The sequence below is a fragment of the Phoca vitulina genome, unplaced genomic scaffold, assembly GCF_004348235.1.
Source record: "Phoca vitulina isolate PV1807 unplaced genomic scaffold, GSC_HSeal_1.0 scaffold2, whole genome shotgun sequence".
NCBI classification, from domain to species: Eukaryota; Metazoa; Chordata; class Mammalia; order Carnivora; family Phocidae; genus Phoca; species Phoca vitulina.
This window is the reverse complement of record NW_022589705.1, coordinates 57,666,452-57,687,008: the sequence shown is the minus strand read 5'-3', so window position 1 is coordinate 57,687,008 and position 20,557 is coordinate 57,666,452. Positions and strand designations below refer to the sequence as shown.

Sequence of the window (20,557 nt, the reverse complement as noted above, 5' to 3'; positions counted from 1 at the left end):
GCAGGTGCTCAACACCAGCTGTAACGTTGTTTGTTGTAAACAAACACAAAGTAGTCTTAGCACTAATCTCTGAACTTTCGGTGGAATACGGAATAGAAAGGAGGGCAGAGCGTCCAAATGGTCACTTGGTCACTTTGCTTTCAGAGCCCTTTGTAGGACTCCCAAGAGGACTAGACGCCATGCCTACTGTCCTGCACGCAGTGTCACAGGTATGCAGAGGGCCGTGGACAAAGAGGACCGAGGGGATGTTTTATGTAATGTAAAAAATCCTTACCTCAGCACTTGGCGATCCAAGCAGAATATCAATGATAAAATCAGCAACACAGGGCAAGTTATAGAAAGATGCTAATGATAAAAATAAGGAGAATGGGGGGGGGGGGCGGGGACCAAGTTAGGAAATGCATTTTCAAAATTTTCAAAAATTCTGAATACTTTCTTAAGCTTAACTATAGCAGAAATTCATCTCTTTTTCTACCTGAAATTGAATTCAGTACTTTCTACAACTGCCTCCACATCTCTGAGTTTCCCCCACTAGAACCTAAGGTGCCCAGGCGCAGGACCATGTCTTGGTCACCCCCGTGCCTCCACATTTTAGCACAGTGCATTGTACACACCAGTTATAGAACAGTATGTCTTGCCTTGATAAACTATCAATACTCTACAACAAAGTACAAATGATAAAAAAGCTTGAAGGGAAGTTGACTTGAAAATATCTCTAAAACTAAACAATTATAGGAAAATTAAACTATGAGTATGGCATCTGTTCAAGAGCATTTTGTAATGACTCGTACTTCTTATATATGTCTTCAAAAGCATTCTTGCTCAAAGCAAATAATCTTGGACACTACATCACTGTTCTACAAATGTCCAACTTTTTCTAGATTTACTTTATCTTATGAGTTTGGATATTATACGAAACACGTAACGGTCATCAATCTTATGTTACAGGTGGTCTGAATCAGTGATAACACGTAACAGTCATCAATCTTATGTAACAGGTGGTCTGAATCAGTGATAACAGGGAAGAACAGGGCTTCGATGCATTGGTACAATTTTTAGAAGTGGAACTGTTAAGACTTCATTCCTGCATAAATATTTATTGAGGGCCTACTACACACTGGGCAGTATCTGGGTGTGAGAGATTCAGTAGGAAACAAAATGGACAAAAGTCTCTGTCTTTATGGAGCTTACAATCTAGGTGGGGAGGGATGATGACAATAAATGTAATAAGTAAATAAACTAGGGCGCCTGGGTGGCTCAGTCGTTAAGCGTCTGCCTTCGGCTCAGGTCATGATCCCAGGGTCCTGGGATCGAGTCCCACATCGGGCTCCCTGCTCGGCAGGAAGCCTGCTTCTCCCTCTCCCACTCCCCCTGCTTGTGTTCCTGCTCTCGCTATCTCTCTCTCTGTCAAATAAATAAATAAAATCTTTAAAAAAAAAAAAAAGTAAATAAACTATATACTATGCTATAAGATAGTAAGTGATAGAGAAGAAACGAGGTAAGGGGTTTACGTAGTGCTGGGAAGATGGGAGGGTTGTGGTCAGAGAATGTCTAAGAGATGAGATTAAGCACACCTGTATGAAATGAGGCAGAGAGGGCCATGTGGGAAAGATGGGGAAGAACATACCAGGAAGAGGGAACAGCCAGTGCAAGGGCCCTGAGGCAGGAATGTGCCTGGAGTGTTGGGGAACAGCCAGGGAGGCCAAAGCATAGCGAGGGAGGGGGAGAGCAGGAGAAGGTGAAGACACAGAGGCGTCAAAGGGGTGGACTCTGTATGGCCTTAGTAAAGATTTGGCTTTTACTCAGTGGCAACTGAGAAGCTGCTGCCGGGTTTTAAACACAGGAGTGCTACAACCTGACTTACATTTCAGAAGGTCCACTCTGGTTACTGTGTGGAGAATAAACTGCAAGGATAGAAGCAGGGAGATCCGTCAGGGCGCTACTGCTATAATCCAAGCAAGGGATGATGCCAGAGCAGAGGGGGGTAACGGTGGTACTAGAGGGCAGAATCTGACATGGTTGGAAGGAGAATGTGCTGACAGAAGGGGGTGTGAAAAAGGAATCAAGGAGGACTCAAGGATTTTGGCCAGAGCAACTGAAAGAATGAAACCGCTATTACTTAAGCTGGGAAAACTGCGTGATTCAGTCCAGCTAAGGAGCTCGGCTGTGGACCCGTCAAGCCTGGGAAGACTACCTGAGAGCCGAGTGGAGGGGTCAGGGCAGTGGTCTAGGCTGTAGTTTCACATTCAGACACTAGGGGGAATCTGGGGCTGTGATGGTGGATGAGATCACGGGGAGAAGGGGTGTAGACAGAGAAGAGACAGTGACCAGGGGCTGGGCCCTGGGGGGGTTCTAATGTTAACGTGTGATTAATAACAGCCCCAGTTTGCCAAAGCCCACAAATGAGGATCAAAGGACAAGTCTGAAGTTTCGTAACTTTGAATGCTAGAGTCATCATCAGTTTAGGGATTGATACAGAATTCTAATTCTGCAGTTTATGACCTGTAAATTTGGGTTGTTGGTTGTCTTCATTCCCCAACTAGAGAGTAAGCTCCTAGAGGACAGACATCCTTCCTGTTTAATACCTAACTGTGGAACCTACAGAAGGTGCTCAATAAAAACTTGTTCAGAATTTAGCCATTCTAAGCACTATTCTTACGGAGCCCACCTGCCCGCTTTCCCCCCATTTCATTTCTATTAGCACGACCTTCTCTACGAGGGAACGTACATAATTCCCAACAGAAACCTGGCGTTTCCCTAAAAGAGATGAAGCCTCCTGCCTACCCAGTTGCTGGCTCCGCAGCTGCAGGCACGTAACAAGCAGAGACAGGGCCTCCCCGGCAATCAGCGAGTCTTTGGTGGACACAGACTGTTGTCGCACGCAGATGCCCGCATGCAGGGCTGCCGGGTCCCCTTCACTCCCAGAGCTGCAATTGCTTCCTGGGAACAGGCAAGCAGAAGGTTACTGCGGACCCCACAGGACCCTCACGGTATCATAACATCCTTTTAATGTGCTCCAGAATCCTCAAGTGAAATTAAACAGTGCAAGGAGACATTCTGGTCTAAGAAACGAGAGACAATCACTTTATTTGACCCCAACTGCTTTAAAACACATTTGGAGGCACTCGAAATGTACTCAGGAGGCAAAATTCAGTTGAGGTGACAGAAGTGAGAACAGTGCAGTTTGCTGGGCATGAGAGAGTCTTCCTGGGATATTAGAAATATTCCTCATCCTGACCTAGATGGGTCGTCCGTACGTAAAAATCCCAAAAAGCCTGTACACGTAACACTTCCACACTTCGCTGTACGAATGTCATACATTTTAAAAATTTTTTCTACTGAGGTAAAAATACACACATAAATTGAAGAGGGAAACCAATTTATAAAAACCTTATAGAAAATAACTGGCCAAACCAAGAAAATGACTTTTCCAGGTAGGAATTCCAGATGAATTTTTATTATGGCCACAATTTTTGGCCTCATGGCACTTTTACAACACTCGGCAAGCTAAAAACTCTGCTGATCTGGTTTCCCCACTTCCTCTGCACTTATCAACGCTTTTTTTCTGAAGGTCTGACCTACGTACAGTAACGTGCACAGGTCTCAAGTGCACAGCTTGACGGGTTTCTACTCATGCCCAAAAGCAAGAGAAAAGGCTTCCTCCTTTTTGCGACTCCAAACAGCCTATGCATAGGTAACTCTCACAGCTTATTTCTTGCCCGGTGATTTAATGACTTTATTCTTTTAAATCAGTACCTGAACTGCTGAGTCGGCTCCGGATTCCAGCAGGAAACAGAGAATTACTTTCTTTAATTGGCTGGCTGCTCCCAACGAGGTCAAGTCGTCCTGCAGCAGCAGCCCATGACAACCTCATGAAACAAGCCACCGTAGACGTGAAGTCACTCACTTCCATTGTCTAAACAAGGGCAGGAAGAACGTTATGAGAAAAGGCAGCACTTGGAACACATTCCCCCTGCTGACTTCCATCCCGACTGGTCTCAGTTTTGTGAGACCCTTTCTCCTCCATGATCACCCAGAAGGACAGCCTTTATTATGCTTCCGTACCATTCAGAGACTTTCAGTATGTCCTCTACCTGTAACCCAGAGCCTGATCCATGCTCAGGCATCAGGATACCCGTCACTCGTTTGGTTTTTTACCGTTTCTCCTCTCCCACACAGTACACTTTGGGCTGCGTGAACGACCCCGTGACCTTCCCTTCAGGCTCTGTTCTGTCTCTCTAGCTTTGCTCACACCTGCGCTCTTGAGGGAACAACTCTCCATGCTTCTCTGTCATCTCATCTAGCTTTAAGGCCTAGTGCAAATGCCACCTCCTACATAAAATCGTCCACGACAGCTCTGGGGGAAGGCAATTAGTCCACTTCCCCTGAAGGCCTACGAATGTTCTGCTCTTGTAGCTCTCCTATAACCCCTGAGACTTCCCACCTTGAAGGACAGTGATTTCGGCACTGGTGGTCCCTCTCTGGCTCACCGTAGGTTCCGTGAAGGCTACGTTCATGTCAACAACTTGTAGGTCTGCACAGCCCTTCCCTGTAACAGCAGGGACTTCTAATTTCTTGAATGCACAAGTCACCTACTTGTATTGCAACTCGTGCAGCAGGGATGATTTCCTCGACCCTAATGGAAGACCTGTCAGACACGGACAGCTGTCGGTACGACGACTTTTCTGGAGTACCACATAAGGACATCTGCCTGCTTGTCTGCCGGCTGACGTTTCGGAATGGGCGAGAAGAAAGTGCTTCTATGCCGTCTTTGGTGAGGTCTTCATCTAATAACGTGGGCATTGTTTGTCCCACAAGTAAAAATCTTCAAAGGAAACAAAAAGCTAGACTTATCTGAGGTTATTTCATACTATTCAAAATGATAGCATTTGGGAAGAGAAATAAAGTGAAGTACGGCCTTGTGAGACTAAGAGGATATATTTACATACCTGGCAAGCTGTAGACAGATGGAATAAACTCCCTGCCTTGTTTCATAGTCTACTTCTGATGGGATGGAATCCCTCTGCATGACATTTACAACCAAACTTAAAACAAAAGAAAAAGGCAGGACATTAAATAAAGACTTCTATTTCTTTCATAGGAAATTTTCTGTAACTAATTTAATTGCTTATGTAAATGTTATCAATTACTTAAAATTCCTATAAGAGCCTTACATACACACAGACCACACATATTTCTAACACAATGATTTCCTATGATTCCTGCAACTCCTGGTCCATTTAGAGTTAGATTCCTTGCTTAGCCAAAATGCTAGAGTGTCTGGATCGTCCTCATTCTCGCTGACTGGTGTGAGTTCACTGATTCACCACTATTTTATCACTAGAAGACCTATCAGTTAAAAAACATATCTAGAATTGGTATATTCAATAAAGCTTATTTTCACATTCACTACAATTTCTCTTATTACAAAAGCTTCCTAACTGTTCTTCCTGCTCCCACTCTTGACTCTCCACCCCCAAAATCTATTCTCAAAAGATCAATCATGGGGCGCCTAGGTGGCTCAGTCGTTAGGCGTCTGCCTTCAGCTCAGGTCATGATCCCAGGGTCCTGGGATCGAGCCCCACATTGGGCTCCCTGCTCCGCGGGACGCCTGCTTCTCCCTCTCCCACTCCCCCTGCTTGTGGTTCCCTCTCTTGCTGTGTCTCTCTCTGTCAAAAATAAATAAATAAAATCTTAAAAAAAAAAAAAAAGAAAAAAGAAAAAAAAGATCAATCAGAGTGATCCTTATAAAATATTAAGTCAGATCACGGCACTCCTCCTCTGCACAAAACCCTCCAACGGCTTCCTGTTTCCTACAGAGAAGAAAAGGCAGAGTCTTGACAGTAACCTGTAACCCGTAAGACCCATAAGCTGACGTCTGGTACGTCCGTAACCTCATGTCCCCCTACTGTCTCCCTCCTGCTACCCCAACCCGACAGGCCTGCTGGTCTCTGAAGGCACCAGGTCAGTCTCATGCAGGGGCACACACTGGCTGCTCCTCTGGATGGCTTCCCCCAGGGATCCCCAAGTCTCCCTTTCTCATCTCCTTCAGGTCTTTGTAAAATGTCACCCCATCAGTGAAACCTTTCCTGATCACCCTGCTGAAAATCACAACCCTGTCCATTCCCTCTTGTCTCATTTTTCTCTACAGTTCTTAACAGCTGCTGGCATATGCTTTTACTTTCACTTCTTTATTGCTTGTCTCCCCTCCAGACAGTAAGCATCACAAGGATGTGGAGTTCTGTCTAATCTGTTCACTGCTCTGTTCTCAGTGCTCAGAACAATGCCTGGCATGCAGATTAACTGACACAACTAAGCCAGCAGTAAAATGCCTTTATTCCAGAGCTCTGTGATTGGAAGTGAGTAATCGGAAATGAGTTTTCACTGAGAACACCTCTGTGATTCTGAAAACGAATCAAGCTCCATGCAGGAGGCCTTCCACACGCTTGGGGCTTCTTTTAGCCCCACTCCCTTTATCGCTTCAAGGTCTCAGCCCAGCCTCTTCCCCGCAAGGCCTCCCACAGGAATTCTTGCAACTGTCCTCCAGCCTTCCCTCCTTCCTCGCCTGAGGAAATGCAGGCCTGCTTCTTGTCAGGGCAGGAGAACTTGGCCCCACGGACTATCCCTTCTCCTTTGATCTTTCTTTAGTCAGCCTGCAAAGACAACCTAGGCTTCCCCAAGGTAAAAGCAAAACAGAAAAGCAATCTTCCTCAGCTTCTCCCCTTCCAGTCACCGTCACCCCTGCTCTGCTTCCCCCACGTCTCTGATGCCGCTCTCGGCTCCTCACTTCACGCACCTCAACCATGTTCATCTCTCTTGATGTCCCGTGTCCTCCATCCCCTTCTGAGCTTATTTCCGACGCTGACTGAATGTTCACCATTCCCTCCCTCTCCCAGGCGAGGAGTCACAGGGCCATTGATGATACATTGCCTCCCCTATATCTAGTCGTAAAAACTTGCCTATGTTACCTTATAAATGTTGGTTACTGCTGCCCAACATTTACCGCTGTCACTCTTCTCGGGGCCACTGCATGGTTCTCCCTGCCTCCGTCTCTCCCACTTCTATTTATTCGTCTCCACTGCGGCCAAAATGATTGTGCCAGGCAATTCCCAGCTTTGAAACCACCTGTTTTCCCATGGTCTATAAGCTAATGTTGAAATTCCTCAAGGTGACCCTTCCTGACATACTTCTCTCCTTCATCCTTTGCTCTAGCCTCCCCAGGCAACTGTGGCTCCCAAGACAGGCCACACAACAGGGTGCTTTCACTCATCCCACCCCCTCTGGCTGAGTCCTGTAGGGGATTCCTGCTGTTTTCTCAATTCCTAGCGCAAACGTCATCTTCTGTAAAGCACCTCCTAATCTTATTACCCCATGAAAACTTCACCATTTAAGCACTATCTTGCATCACCCCTCCCTACCTCCCACCCAATGCATTTTATGAGCCTGTTTTAATGCCTCTAATAACTGTTTGTTATTCTTTGTTAAACCATGAGGCTCTAAAGGGCAGGAATGAGATCTAAGTTATCTTTGCATCCCCAGCATTAATAAGGCCTCACAAAATAGCCATTACCGGGAATCAAATTTGCCTGGTGTCAAACTGATGCGGGAATCAGCAGAAACAGATCTGCTTCCTCTCCTCTACTCTTCTCAAGAATTTCTCCCACTATCGGAAGGAAGGAGATGTGCTTCTGCCAGTTCTCCAAATAACCAAAAGTCGTAAAATGAATTTAAGCGTTTCGAAGACTGAAACACCATTTCTTCTTCTTACAACTCTCGTGATGCTTCACACAATACCTTATAGGAATAACCAAGGCCAAGCAGGAGAAATTACCCACAATAACTATATTCATTCTTTGCAATTCTTGTGACATTATAGTGAAACTCTAACCTCAGTCCTCCTGCTTTGAGGAAGTTCTCGCAGAAGGATTTTGCACAGTTTCTTGCCATGTCATCATCAGCTGTTGGCATGAGTTTGGAGCTTAGAACCTTGAAAACAGATAGGCACAGTTAGATAGCCCAACATTTCCAGCAGAAATGACTCCTTTACTAAGTAAAACAATCCGATAACTCGAGTCTGAGTCTCATTAAGTGCTGCATGCTGTTTCCCGACCCCGCCCCCAGAAGGAGGCTGACGTTTCACAACTGAACTAATCATGTTTTCCAAGTTCTATATAGTTAGCAAGAAAAATCTGTTTTGTTGAAGAAAGCTGGTGTGTTCTTTTCATGAAACCAGCAAAGGTGGATGTCTTAGGCTTAGACAAGAGCACATAACATTATGTGATATGCTAGACATGTTTTTGAAAAAGTAGATGAAGTTTTATAAAATAGCCCATTCCTTAAAAATCCCAGATGAGGGGGTACCTGGGTGGCTCAGTCAGTTACGTGTCTGCCTTAGGCCCAGGTCATGATCTCAGGGTCCTGGGATGCAGCTCTTTATTGGGCTCCCTGCTCAGCGGGGAGCCTGCTTCTCCCTCTCCCACCGTCCCTCCCCCCACTTGTGCGTGCACTCTCTCTCTCTCAAATAAATAAAATCTTTAAAAAAAAATGCTAGATGAGCTCTCTAATAATGATTCTGAAACTCCTACCATTTATTGACCACCTACATAATAGGCATAAAAGGAAGTCTTTACATGCATTCTCTCTTAATTTCACCATGCATGCTGTATGTATTTTACTTTACAGGTAAAGGCTGAGACCCAAAAGGCTAAGTGACCTCAAACCCAGATGTGCCTCCCTCCTAAATCCATGCCCCTTTTATGGCACTGATATACGTACCTAAAGGAAAGCTTAACTAAAAATTCTAGTATGGCAGGTAATTATTTCAAAGAAATAATCATCCTATAGTATGAGACTTAGTAACCAACTGCTTATTTGGTTGTTACGATTTAAAAATAAAAAAAAATAAAATAAAGGAACCCACTGCCTCAGGTTCTCCAAGGTTTTAAAAATAGATATATTCAAGATCCTTTTTTATTCTAGAAAATCTGTTTCTACGAATCCATGGATTTTATGTGCGTAGACTTTTAGTGTGGGATTTCTTTTTCACAAATGTTTCCTTCCTGAAGTGCTCTTTGGGAAATAGGCTCGTCAGCCTCAGGTTATGAGCACTGCTGGGAGGAAGGGAGCCCTCTGCTTTTCTAACCCTTCCTGTGAGTTGACAGCCACGTATGTACTCCCCATTCTCAACGGATAGCAATTTAGTGAAGGTGGAAGATTTCTTCAAAGCAATAGGTATTTGGAATAGCCACTTTGAAGCTTCCTAGTAGACAAACGTAAGTTGAAGACTAAAATGCAGAGAAATTAACCTTTCAGGGGTCAGTAAAAATAAGTACTTTTTTTTTTTTAAGATTTATTTACTTGAGAGAAAGAGATCAGGAGCAGGAGGGACAGAGGGAGAGAGACTCTCAAGCAGATTCCACACTGAGCATAGAGCCCAATGCAGGGCTCCATCTCACGACCCTGAGATCATGACCTGGGCCGAAACCAAGAGTCGGACGCTTAACTGACTGAGCCACCCAGGCGCCCCAAAATGAGTGCTTTTGAAAGTGTTCAGTTTTCCATATGTTTTGTGCTGTCTAAAGCAAAAAAACAAAAAACAAAAACAAACTACCTCTCAAAGGAATTCCCAGTTAATCAAAAGTACTGAAATTGTGCTGGAAGTATTTTACTACTACTGTCCTTTGGCTCTAAGATAATGCAATCTAGGTAGTAGATGATAAGCCAGACTCACTGTTGGACCATTCTGCTTTTCTAGGTGCTCTCAAATGTGGGTGTTGAGGTTTATACCTTAACTTTTTTTAAGACAATCATTCAAAAGCAAATGACAAATCTTGCAGATATTGCAAAATTTATAAGCTTAAACTGGCCAAAAATTTCTGGGCAATTTTCTGTCTTAGAGTATCATATACATATATTTTTAAATGCCCACATTAAATAAAGACATGCTTTCTTTTAAAAACATTTGCTAAATATTTTCTCCTTTTGAACCCAACACATTTCTTCACAAGAATGATTAAGGCTAATATGAAAGAGCACAGCTTGAACACACGAGCAACAAGTGATGCAGAAAAATGAATGAATATATTTATATACTCTAAATTAGACTGCCAGAGGAAATAAAACTTGGGCAAAGCAAAATCATTCAGGGCTTTATTTTCTCCAGACCTAAAATGGCAAGAAGGTCTAACCTCTCACCCTCCAAGAGCAGAGTGTTTCCCTCCCCTATTGCCCCGTTACTGCTCTGCTCTTAAGACTCAGAATATGCAGCCTCTCTTATGTCTTACTCAAGATTTTGGAGCAGGTATCTTATCTTTTCAACTCTCATCCTTTAACTACCACAATGACTTGCAGACATTAAACAGTAAATGTTTACTGAACTAAATCTACTAGTCTAAGGCTACTTTTTGGAAAGAGGGTAATAAAAATATTCTTTTGCTTAAATTCTTCCAGTTGCTTTTTTTTTAAAACCTTGAAATGATGATGTATTTTCTGACAAACTCTTCATAGCTTCATTTATGACAACAAATTACAATTGTTTTTAAAAAAGTTAGGATGCATTTAATAACAAGAAGGCTGAGCATTACAACTGTATTGGACAGACTCGCTAAACTTCCAGAGGAAGATAATGGCATATTTTATTATATAAGGCTTCCTCATTATTTATTTACAAGTTGTTTTGCGAGTGTAACAGTGTGCATAGGTGTAAAGTGAAAAAAACTGAGCCTTTTCTAAGGCCAAAAAACAACAAAATGGTTCAGTTTATATTCTGTTTTCTACTTTTTTTTGAAAACTTATTTTTTCACAGATCATCCAATAAAAATACTTATCTCCTATATCTAAAAGCATGAATGTGCAAACAAAAATGAATCTGTCCTGGTGAAATGAAAAGAAATGAGGCTTCTTACTTCTAAGTTATAGAGCACTCTGAAGGTGGACATTCCTGGAGCAAAGGATCGAAACAGACTTTCCAAAATTGAGCTGGCGCTTGGCTGATGCTGCTGCTTGGAGGACAGGGATGGAGACTTTGAGGACTGAGAACTCGTTTCAGACAGTAACGTCTTCTAAGGTTTTAAAGAATGAAAACAAAGGATGTATGTGTTAAAAGCACAAGTTAAAGAGAAACACACCTCAGTGTGCACTCAAACATTCTTTTCCTCTTTAATATAATCGCACCAAAGGAATTTCCTACAAATTAACCTCAAGGACACATCACTTGGTAATTATTAACAAAACATCAAATTCCATCACACAAACTCTAAGTGCTCAACAGCATCCCGACCCTACAGGAACGTGTCTGAGAGTGTCTTCTAGGTAACACTAGCAAGGTCGTCTTTGTTTCCGTGTTTTAAAAATCTGTACTACTAAATACTGATAATTAAATTATGAACTTGTGGAAGTGGAAGCTTTGAACATGTTTTGAGCTAGTACTAGTGATACATTTTGCAATTACATTAGTTTTGTTCTCCCTGCAAATACCTAAGCTGTGTGTGACAAGACTATGAGCTGGTGTAAACTTCAACCCTGAAACATAAATCCGTACTGCAGTTCTAACAACTCTGTTCTACATGACTTTGTTCTGAGAACATAATTAAACAATATTATAGAGAGAATATAATTTTAATACATATGATAAAATTCTTGAGGAAAAACATTACAGAAATTAAGATGAACTTTAAATATCAACAGTGGAAAAAAATTAAATGATAATTATGCAAGCAACTCAAACACAGGCAACAATCACATTCAGAGAGGTGTCATGACAGAAGAAAAATGTCTCCACTGAATCAGCACTCGTCCAGAATCTGATCCTGGACGAGACACTTCATCTCTTTGGGCTTCAGTATCTTAATCCAGAACAAGAAGAACGTGGAAGTACATATTAAAGGCTCTTCTGGTTCTAAAATTTGATGTCATTATTGATTCTAAGTCTTTTAAAAGTCAACATGAAGTTCTGATTTCCATTTACAGCAAAGGTATTTTTTTAAAGAAGAACTGTTATAGGATAGCATAAGGCCTGAAAGTGATTTCAGGTTGTATCGCTACTGAATCATGGCATTAAAATTTCCATGCCACTTTAAGTCCAAGACACTCGTACCTTTCTTCCCAAGGAATCAAGCTGGTCCAGGGCTTCCTGAATGGCTGGGTCAGTGGGTATCAAGAGCAGCAGCTTTCGTACTCGTAGAGTTATCCTGAAATTTTGCAAATACAAATTTTTTCACATAAGCCGGTTTCAATACCAAAATCATTTGTTCCAGACAAATGTAAAGTCAAGTCAAAATGGACTTGGTTCCCTAACCTTAGTAACTTCCTCTCTTTCAGGCCTCATAAACATTTATATTTACCTTGGCTCCTCCAGGTTGGCAAGCTGGTAAAGCATGTCAAACACATTACATACAAGTGCCATCACAACACCAGGGAGGGATTTCTCCTGAGGGAAAAAAGCAAAATATAAATACAAACTGACAAAAACATTTTCTCTTTTTCTCATCAAACATGCCAACAACAAAATTACTACTTCTGCGAGAGTGGCCGCCACAAAGTTTGAGGGGAGCTGTGTGCTCCCCTGCAGTACAGAGCAACACCTGGGAACAGACACTGGCAGGACCACATCCTTCTAGTGCCTATTACCTGGGCTCTCCCCTATCCACCTGCTGCTGAAGGGTTAAGGGGCCAAAAGGCAGGAAGTGGAAGAGAAGTAAAATGATGGGCAGGTATAATTAATAGAATGGAGAGTAGACACCATTGAAAGCTGATCATAGCTCGTCAAGAGCAAACAAGGCAATGAGTGATTTAAAAGCAAAATCAAAGTAGTACATAGGTATATATATATATACACACACAACAGGTAGAAGAGACTTAGGTGTGGTTAAAGTACTATTTTCTGGTTATAAAGATAAGAAACTAGAGTCACTGTAGAGTGTCACTATATAAGGGAACATTTTTAATAAATTTAGGATAAACAGGAGACGATTTGAAAATGTTAAGCCTGAAGATGCTATGTGCAGGCATACTGCGGATATTGCAGGTTCACGTCCAGACCACGGTGAGAGAGCAAATACTGCAAGAGTCAAAGGAATTTTTTGGTTTCTCAGTGCATATAAGTTTATACTACAGTCTATTAAGTGTACAGTAGCATTGTGTCTAAAAAACAATGTATATGTCTTAATTAAAAAGGACTTTATTGCTAAAGAATGCTAACTAACATCTGAGCTTTCAGGAAGTCTCAATCTTTCTGCTGGGGGAGGAGCCTGCCTCGATGGCGATGGCTGCCGACAGATGAGGGTGGCTGCGGCAATTCCTTAAAATAAGCCCACACTGAAGTTGGCTGCATCGATCGAGTCTTCCTTTCACGAATGATTTCTCTGTAGCACGAGATGCTGTTTGATAGCATTTTACCCACAGCAGAACTTCTTTCAAAATTGGAGTCAGTCCTCTCAGACCCTGCTGCTGCTTTATCACTAAGTTTCTGTGATATTGCAAATCCTTTGTTGTCTTTCCACCACCTTCATGGCATCTTCACCATGAGTAGATTCCATCTCAAGAAACCACCTTCTTTGTTCATCCGTAAGAAGCAACTCCGCACCCGCTCAAGTTTTACCCTGAGATGGCTACATTTAATAGACTGTAGTATAAACTTATATGCACTGAGAAACCAAAAAATTCCTTTGACTCTTGCAGTATTTGCTCTCTCACCGTGGTCTGGACGTGAACCTGCAATATCCGCAGTATGCCTGCACATAGCATCTTCAAGCTTAACATTTTCAAGGTCCCCCCTGCAGGCTCCACTTCTAGATCTCTTGTTCCTTCCACCCCATCTGCAGTCACTTCCTCCCCTGAAGTCTGGAACCCCTTCTAAGTCGCCCATGAGAGTTGGAACCAGCTTCTTCCAAACTCCTGTTAATGTTACTATCCTGACCTCTTGTCATGAATCATGAATGTTCTTCTAGAATGGCGAATCCTTTCCAGAAGGTTTTCAATTTACTTTGCCCAGAGTCACCAGAAGAATCACTATCTATGGTGCTTACAGCCTTAGGAAATGTGTTTAATAGATTTGAAAGTTGAAATGACTCCTTGATCCCTGGGCTATAGAACGGATGCTGTGTTAGCAGGCATGAAAACATTTATCTCGTACATCTCCATCAGAGCTCTTGGGTGACCAGATGTATTGTCAACGAGCAGTAACATTTTGAAAGGAATCTTTTTTTCTGAGCAGGTCTCAACAGGGGTCTTAAAATATTCAGTAAATTATGTTGTAAACAGATGTGTTATCATCCAGGCTTTCTTGTTCCGTTTACAGAGCACAGAAAGTATAGATTTAGCGTAATTCTTGAGGGTCCTGGAGTTTTATGAATGGTAAATGAGCACTGGCTTCAACTTAAAGTCACGAGCTGCATTAGCCCCTCACAAGAGAGTCAGCCTGTCCTTTGAGGCTTTGAAGCCAGGCACGGACTTCTCCTCTCTAGCTATGGAAGTCTCACATGGCAACTTCTTCCAATAGAAGGCTGTTCCGTCTACACTGAAAATCTGTTGTTTAGTGTGGCCACCGTCACGAGTGATCTGAGCCAGAGCTTCCAGATCACCTGCTGCAGCGTCTACACCCAGGTGGCTGCTTCACCTTGGTACTTCCACGTTATGGAGGCGGCTTCTTTCCCTATACCTCACGAACCCACCTCTGCTGCTTCCAACTTTCCTTCTGCAGCCTCCTCACCTCTCTCAGCCTTCACAGAGTAGAGGAGAGCGAGGACCTTGCTCTGGGTCAGGCTTTGGCTTAAGAGGATGTGGTGGCTGGTTTGCTCTTCTATCCAGACCACTCACACTTTCTCCACCTCAGCAGTAAGGCTGTCTGACTTTCTTATCATTCGTGTGTTCACTGGAGTAGCACTTTCAATCTCCTCCGAGAACTCTTCCTTTGCTTTCACAACTTGGCTAAGTGTTTGGTGCAAAAGGCTTCCCTTTCGGCCTAACTCAGCTTTTGACATGCCTTCCTGATGAAGCTTAATCATTCCTAGCTTTTGATTTAAAGTGAGATGTATAGCTCTTCCTCTCACCTGAACGCCCAGAGGCCATTACAGGTTTACTAACTGGCCTAATTTCAGTATTGTTGTGTCTCAGGGAATAAGGGACCCAAGGAGAGGGAGAGAGATGTGGGAACAGCTGGTTGTGGAGCAGTCAGAACACACACAACATTTATTAAGTTTGCCGTCCTGTATGGGCACGGTTTGTGATGCCCCAAAATAATTACAATAGTATCATCACTGATCACTGACCATAGATCATCATGACAAATATAATAATGAAAAAGTTTAAAATACTGTGAGAAGTACCAAAGTGTGACACAGAGACACAAAGTCAGCAAATGCTGTTGGAAAAATGGCACCAGCAGCCTTGCTTGGTACAGAGTTGGCACCAACCTTCAATTGGTAAAAAACACACCATCTGCAAAATGCAATGAGTGAAGGCATGCTTGTACATTGTTTCTGCTATTGATTAACTGTTATAATACTACTCTGAGTGGGATCTTCCTTAAATTCTTTTTTTTAAAAAATATTTTATTTATTTATTTGATAGAGACACAGCGAGAGCAGGAACACAAGCAGAGGGAGTGGGAGAGGAAGAAGCAGGCTTCCTGCCGAGCAGGGAGCCCGATGTGGGACTCAATCCCAGATCCCCTGGATCATGACCTGAGCCGAAGGCAGACGCTCAACGACTGAGCCACCCAGGCACCCCCTTCCTTAAATTCTTACTATTATGTAAGTGTAGTCACTTAAAAAAAAGAAAAAAACCCATTACCTAATACCAGCCCCGAGGAGTTCTTGAGATCTATAGCAAGTTTATGGTAAGTTAGGAAAAAAACACAGTACACAAACATCTTCTATTTGGAATTAAAGCAATATATATAACTATGAAAAAAACCTCATGTGCTATTTGAATACCTTTACATGAGGTCTGGTGTGGTCTTCCTCTCTAGACTGTAAAAGCGAAGAAGCAGAACCAGGCCCATCAGTTCTGTACTCTGGTACCAAGCTCTGTCCTGACACAGAGGGTACCAAATAAATGGGTGGATTCATGAAATGACTGGACAAATACTGATTGAGTACCTATTATGTTCTAGGCACTCTTTTAGGTGCTGGGGATACAACAATGAGCAAAACAGACAGAAGCCTGCTCTCATGGAGTTTATATCTCATTGGGGACAGAGAGACATTAAATAAGATAAAACATATAATATGTTAAAGTAAGTCAGGAAGGGAAATACGAAGGGCAGGGATGGGGTTAAAAATTTAAATAAGATTGCCAAAGAAGGCTCACTGAGAAGGCAATATTTGAGCGAGAGCTTAAGAACGTGAGAGAGGACCACCAGGATACTGGGGAAGAACATGCCAGACACAGGGAAGTGCAAGAGCACAGACCGTACTAAGTCTGAGGACCAACATGGAGGCCGGTACAGCAGGGGCGGTGGGACCGAGGGAGGTCGCGGGAGGTGATCTCAGAGAAGTGCCACGAGGGTTCAGGAGATCAGCCCTGTAGGGTAGACTCGGGCTCCTCCTCTAGTTAGATGAAGCCACAGAAGGGTCTGCGCACCATGTGACCGCGGTTTAAGAAGAGCCCTGGCTCCTGGGCGCCGCACAGCAAAGAGGCTGAGGGGGGTAAGGGCAGAGCCGAGAGAGCCCACAGGCGCTGCCAAAACACTTCAGGTGAGGCAGGTCGGCTGCCTGGACCCATGCGGAAGCCACGGAGGCAGACAAGAGTAGCTAGATTCTAGATGCATTTTAAAGGCAGAGTCAAGGATCTGCTTGGCCTCGCTTGGCTCTCCCCTTCCTCTCTGGCTCCCCTGTCGTCGGCCCCGCTGGGTCCTCTTCACCCTCGATCTCTACACAAAGGAGTCCCCTGGCTGTCTCCACTTGTTCCCTCATGAGGAACCTCATCAGTCAGGACGGGTCGGACAGAAAAGGACCCAGTCAGCCAAGCCTATATGGGCCGAAGGCACAAGCACGAAGATTAAGTTCTGACTTGTCAGCGGACCGTCACCCTGTACCTGCTCCATGGCGTACGAGGAGCTGAAGACCCCACTGCCGCTGCTGCTGGAGCTGGTTGAGGAGTCGGCGGAGCTCCCGGATGGGGTCCCACTGCCCGAAGTCTTCACTGTGAGGATCTGTTCATCAGAAAAGCCCAGCTGGTGGAGGAGCTTTTGATCTTTATTCACCGTCAGCTGCAAAAAGCGGTTTCTTAATTACCGAGAGGAAAGGAGGACGGAGGTGTGCACGTCAGGCTGAAGGGCCGCCAACACTTGGAGCAGACCTACCAGACTATCGTTGGTAAAAATCTGTATGTTGTCCACAGGCGAGCACAACTGCTTGGCTATCTTCCACCGCACGCTCCCTATGGTCTCATTACTGTGGGCCTGCACGATAAAAGCAAACATCACTGTGAGGAGGGACCAGGTACCAGGCGCTGTTCCAGAAGCCGGGAACAACAGCAGAGACCCCACAGACAAGACTCCCTGCCTGGGAGGCTCCCCTTCTGCAGTAATTCAATGTCCACTTTCCTGCCCCCGTCCTTGCCATCTCGCGGGAATCAAATCTCAAGTCCTTCTGCGCGGGGTCGCCACGCTCTCCCGTTCTCTCTGCGCTCCACCACCAGCTACCCTGCCTGTCACCGAACAAGCCACGCAAGCCCCACGGCAGGGCCTCTGTCCCTGCCGCTCCCTTCGCTTGGAATGTTCTTCCCCAGAAACGGCTTGCTGTCACTTCATTCCATCTTTGCTCAAATGTCACCACCACTTCCCTGCCCATCTTTTTATGACATTTCACATACATGCATCACTCTACCAAATCATCCAGCTTTATTCTTACTCATTCTTTAGAACACTCATCACCACCTGATGTTCTATCACGTGCTCACTTACGGGCCTGCTTCTACCTCATTACTTCCCTTTTGCTGCAGGTGTTTAGTCTGGATTTGTTGACCAAACAGCTTGGAGAATAGTCGCTCACACAGCTATCCCAACCCACAATGCTCTCGCAGAACTAAAAGTAATAAGACAATACGAGAACGGCTCCAGGGCTCAACGTAAACCTACCTCTACAGTGAAGGTATCTTTGGTAGACTCATATGTAACATTAAGAGTTAAAAGATGTCCATGAAATGAGGCACCGTGAGGTAGAATAGTTCGTGGAACAGAGTAAAAATCCTTGAAAAAGATATGTCAAACAAGTCAGACGCACAGCATCACTGAAACATCTCAGAAATACACACCGAAAACAACCAGTCTAATGATACGATGATAAAGTGACTTTAAAAAGAGAGGCTTACCTCTATAGTGATCACATAGCGTTCAGCCAGAAGCAGCAATCTCTCGATTATTACAAGTTTAGTGGATCTACGGATTAAAAAAATTTTTTTTGGAACATATTTGAAATGAATTGCTTGATTCCGGTCTGCTTCACCAAAACCACACAGTTAGCACTCACTGGTCAAAGGCTGAAATTTGCAGACTAAACTTCCCCTGCACCCAAGGGGGAGGGGGTGGTGGCTCAACTAGCTCACAGCTGGAACGCACCCAAAGAGTCAGGGAGGACAAGCATCTCCGGGTGTCCTCTCCTATCCTGTCCTTTCCTCTCTTTGTAAACAGCTGTTCTGTAGAGAGAGGACCTGGGTCTCCAGGTCTATTTGTCCATCAATCCACCAAGAGTGAACTATCAGTAAGTTTGAGTCTCATAATCCTACAACTAAAATATGCCACATAATTTGGTAAACACATGGACTCTCTCTCACCAAGTTCTGAACTGCCTGAAAATCAGAAGACAAATGCAAACCAGTAAGTCTACCACAAATAACACTTGCTGTTTTAATGAGTCTGAGAATGAGGAAGAAGTGAAGGACAAACAATTGTTTATCTGGTTTAAATGAACATCCCATATAGGTAAAACATACAAGCATAAGAATTTATTATCTAACCACCAGTTTTCAAAGTACTTAAGAAATCAACACGCATCAGGAGACAACCATCTCAAGAACAGGCAACATATGGCCAGGAAGTGTGGAGCTCTAGCACACCTGAAAATGAGACCTGAGGTCCCTTTTGGTCCGACTTAGGGAATATTACTTATTATCTGAATTCATAGGACTCCGACTCCAACATTCAGCAGCTTATACATTCACAGCTCCATATTTTATGAAAGAGAACATTACATGTGTTAACATCAAGAGATGAAAATCCAAGTGCCCTTAATTTAAACATGTGCTATTCCAGAAAGTCTAGGCATTTCAAATAGGGACATTTCTAAATCTGAAAAAAGATACTACCATTTTCTAACAATTGGTCTGGTTTGCTGATTAGCAATATTGGAAATTTCACTTTAAAAAGAGTTCGTTAAACACATTCTAATAGTTCTGTTAAATACAGAGTTCTAAATCCTTTCAGGCTATGGGCAAGACTAGAATATGATATTGAGATAGAAAATCTTTAGGAAATATCTAAGTGCTAATAATAAGTGAATGACTGAGTGAACTTAATTATGCCTCAATAATGAATTAAATCACAGACAGCATTGCAGAACATGGTGTAGATGAGAGAATAACTCAATTATGGTCACTGAGAAGTTCTCTTAAAACCAGTGAAATAAGATCAACTACAGTGTCCTGGTTCACATGCAATTTTGAAATTATATATTCCTATTAACAGTGTTCAGAGTTTATAACAAGAATAGTTAAAAACTATCCTGTAGTTTTGCTCTGTAGTCATACAAACATGAACTGATTCAGAATAAAAATCACTTATAAAAAGAGAAAAACAAAAAACACACTTATTTAAAGACGTTGCAGTTTGGAAATCCCGATCCAATAGTTCATCAATGCATTTCTACTCTGGTTTGTCAGACAAATGAATCATTAAGGACCTAGGCAGAGATGGACCACATCTTACAAACATGTAATCAGGAATTCTCAATACATATTCTCAATGAAAGCCTATATGAAATACACTTCCATCAATATGGGAATGCAAAGCTCATGTTAGTGTTATTATGAGCTGAATACTCTGTAATCACTTACTACCATTTTAACCATTTTTTGTAAGATTTTAAAGTAATCTCCACACCCAACGTGGGGTTCGAAATTACAACCCCAAGATCAAGAGTTGCATGCTCTACCGACTGAGCCAGCCAGGCATCCCACTTTCTGGCATTTTAAAAAGAGCACCAAGAGGGTTGAGTTTTATTGGCATCTCTCATGTTAATAAAATATCGCTACCCAGTACTCAACTCCTTTAAAAAAAAAAAAAAAGATGAAGAATGTAAGGATATATTGTTTTGATTCCTTTCCTAAAGAAAGGCTTTAAAAAGAAAAAAGAACTGTAAATAAAAATAAATAACAAATACACACATAAAGACATTCCAAGAGTGTAAAGAGACAATCTGAGCACCCATCACTAGAGCGCAGTAAAGTAAGCCTTGTTCTGAGCACCTGACAAGGTTTCCTGGACACCACTGGTTTGGGGCTGCTAAGAATGAAGGGCTTATAAAACCTCACAGGAGCATTTGAGTTCCTTCAGTCTAAC

The 20,557-nt window shown here is 43.1% G+C and overlaps 1 protein-coding gene across 1 annotated transcript in view; it reads right to left on the bottom strand.

Annotated features, from left to right (window-relative positions):
* Window positions 1-20,557, bottom strand: part of USP24 (ubiquitin specific peptidase 24) — a 133,843-nt gene that overhangs the window by 48,908 nt on the left and 64,378 nt on the right. The window contains exons 25-37 of the mRNA XM_032428169.1: window positions 18,313-18,379; window positions 18,080-18,190; window positions 17,303-17,401; window positions 17,036-17,209; window positions 12,342-12,427; window positions 12,095-12,188; window positions 10,905-11,060; window positions 7,889-7,986; window positions 4,950-5,045; window positions 4,597-4,825; window positions 3,757-3,916; window positions 2,785-2,940; window positions 275-345 (exon numbers count right to left, since the gene is read on the bottom strand). Of these exons, the coding sequence (XP_032284060.1) occupies window positions 275-345; window positions 2,785-2,940; window positions 3,757-3,916; window positions 4,597-4,825; window positions 4,950-5,045; window positions 7,889-7,986; window positions 10,905-11,060; window positions 12,095-12,188; window positions 12,342-12,427; window positions 17,036-17,209; window positions 17,303-17,401; window positions 18,080-18,190; window positions 18,313-18,379 (1,597 nt within the window). The remainder of the gene's footprint in view (window positions 1-274; window positions 346-2,784; window positions 2,941-3,756; window positions 3,917-4,596; window positions 4,826-4,949; window positions 5,046-7,888; window positions 7,987-10,904; window positions 11,061-12,094; window positions 12,189-12,341; window positions 12,428-17,035; window positions 17,210-17,302; window positions 17,402-18,079; window positions 18,191-18,312; window positions 18,380-20,557) is intronic.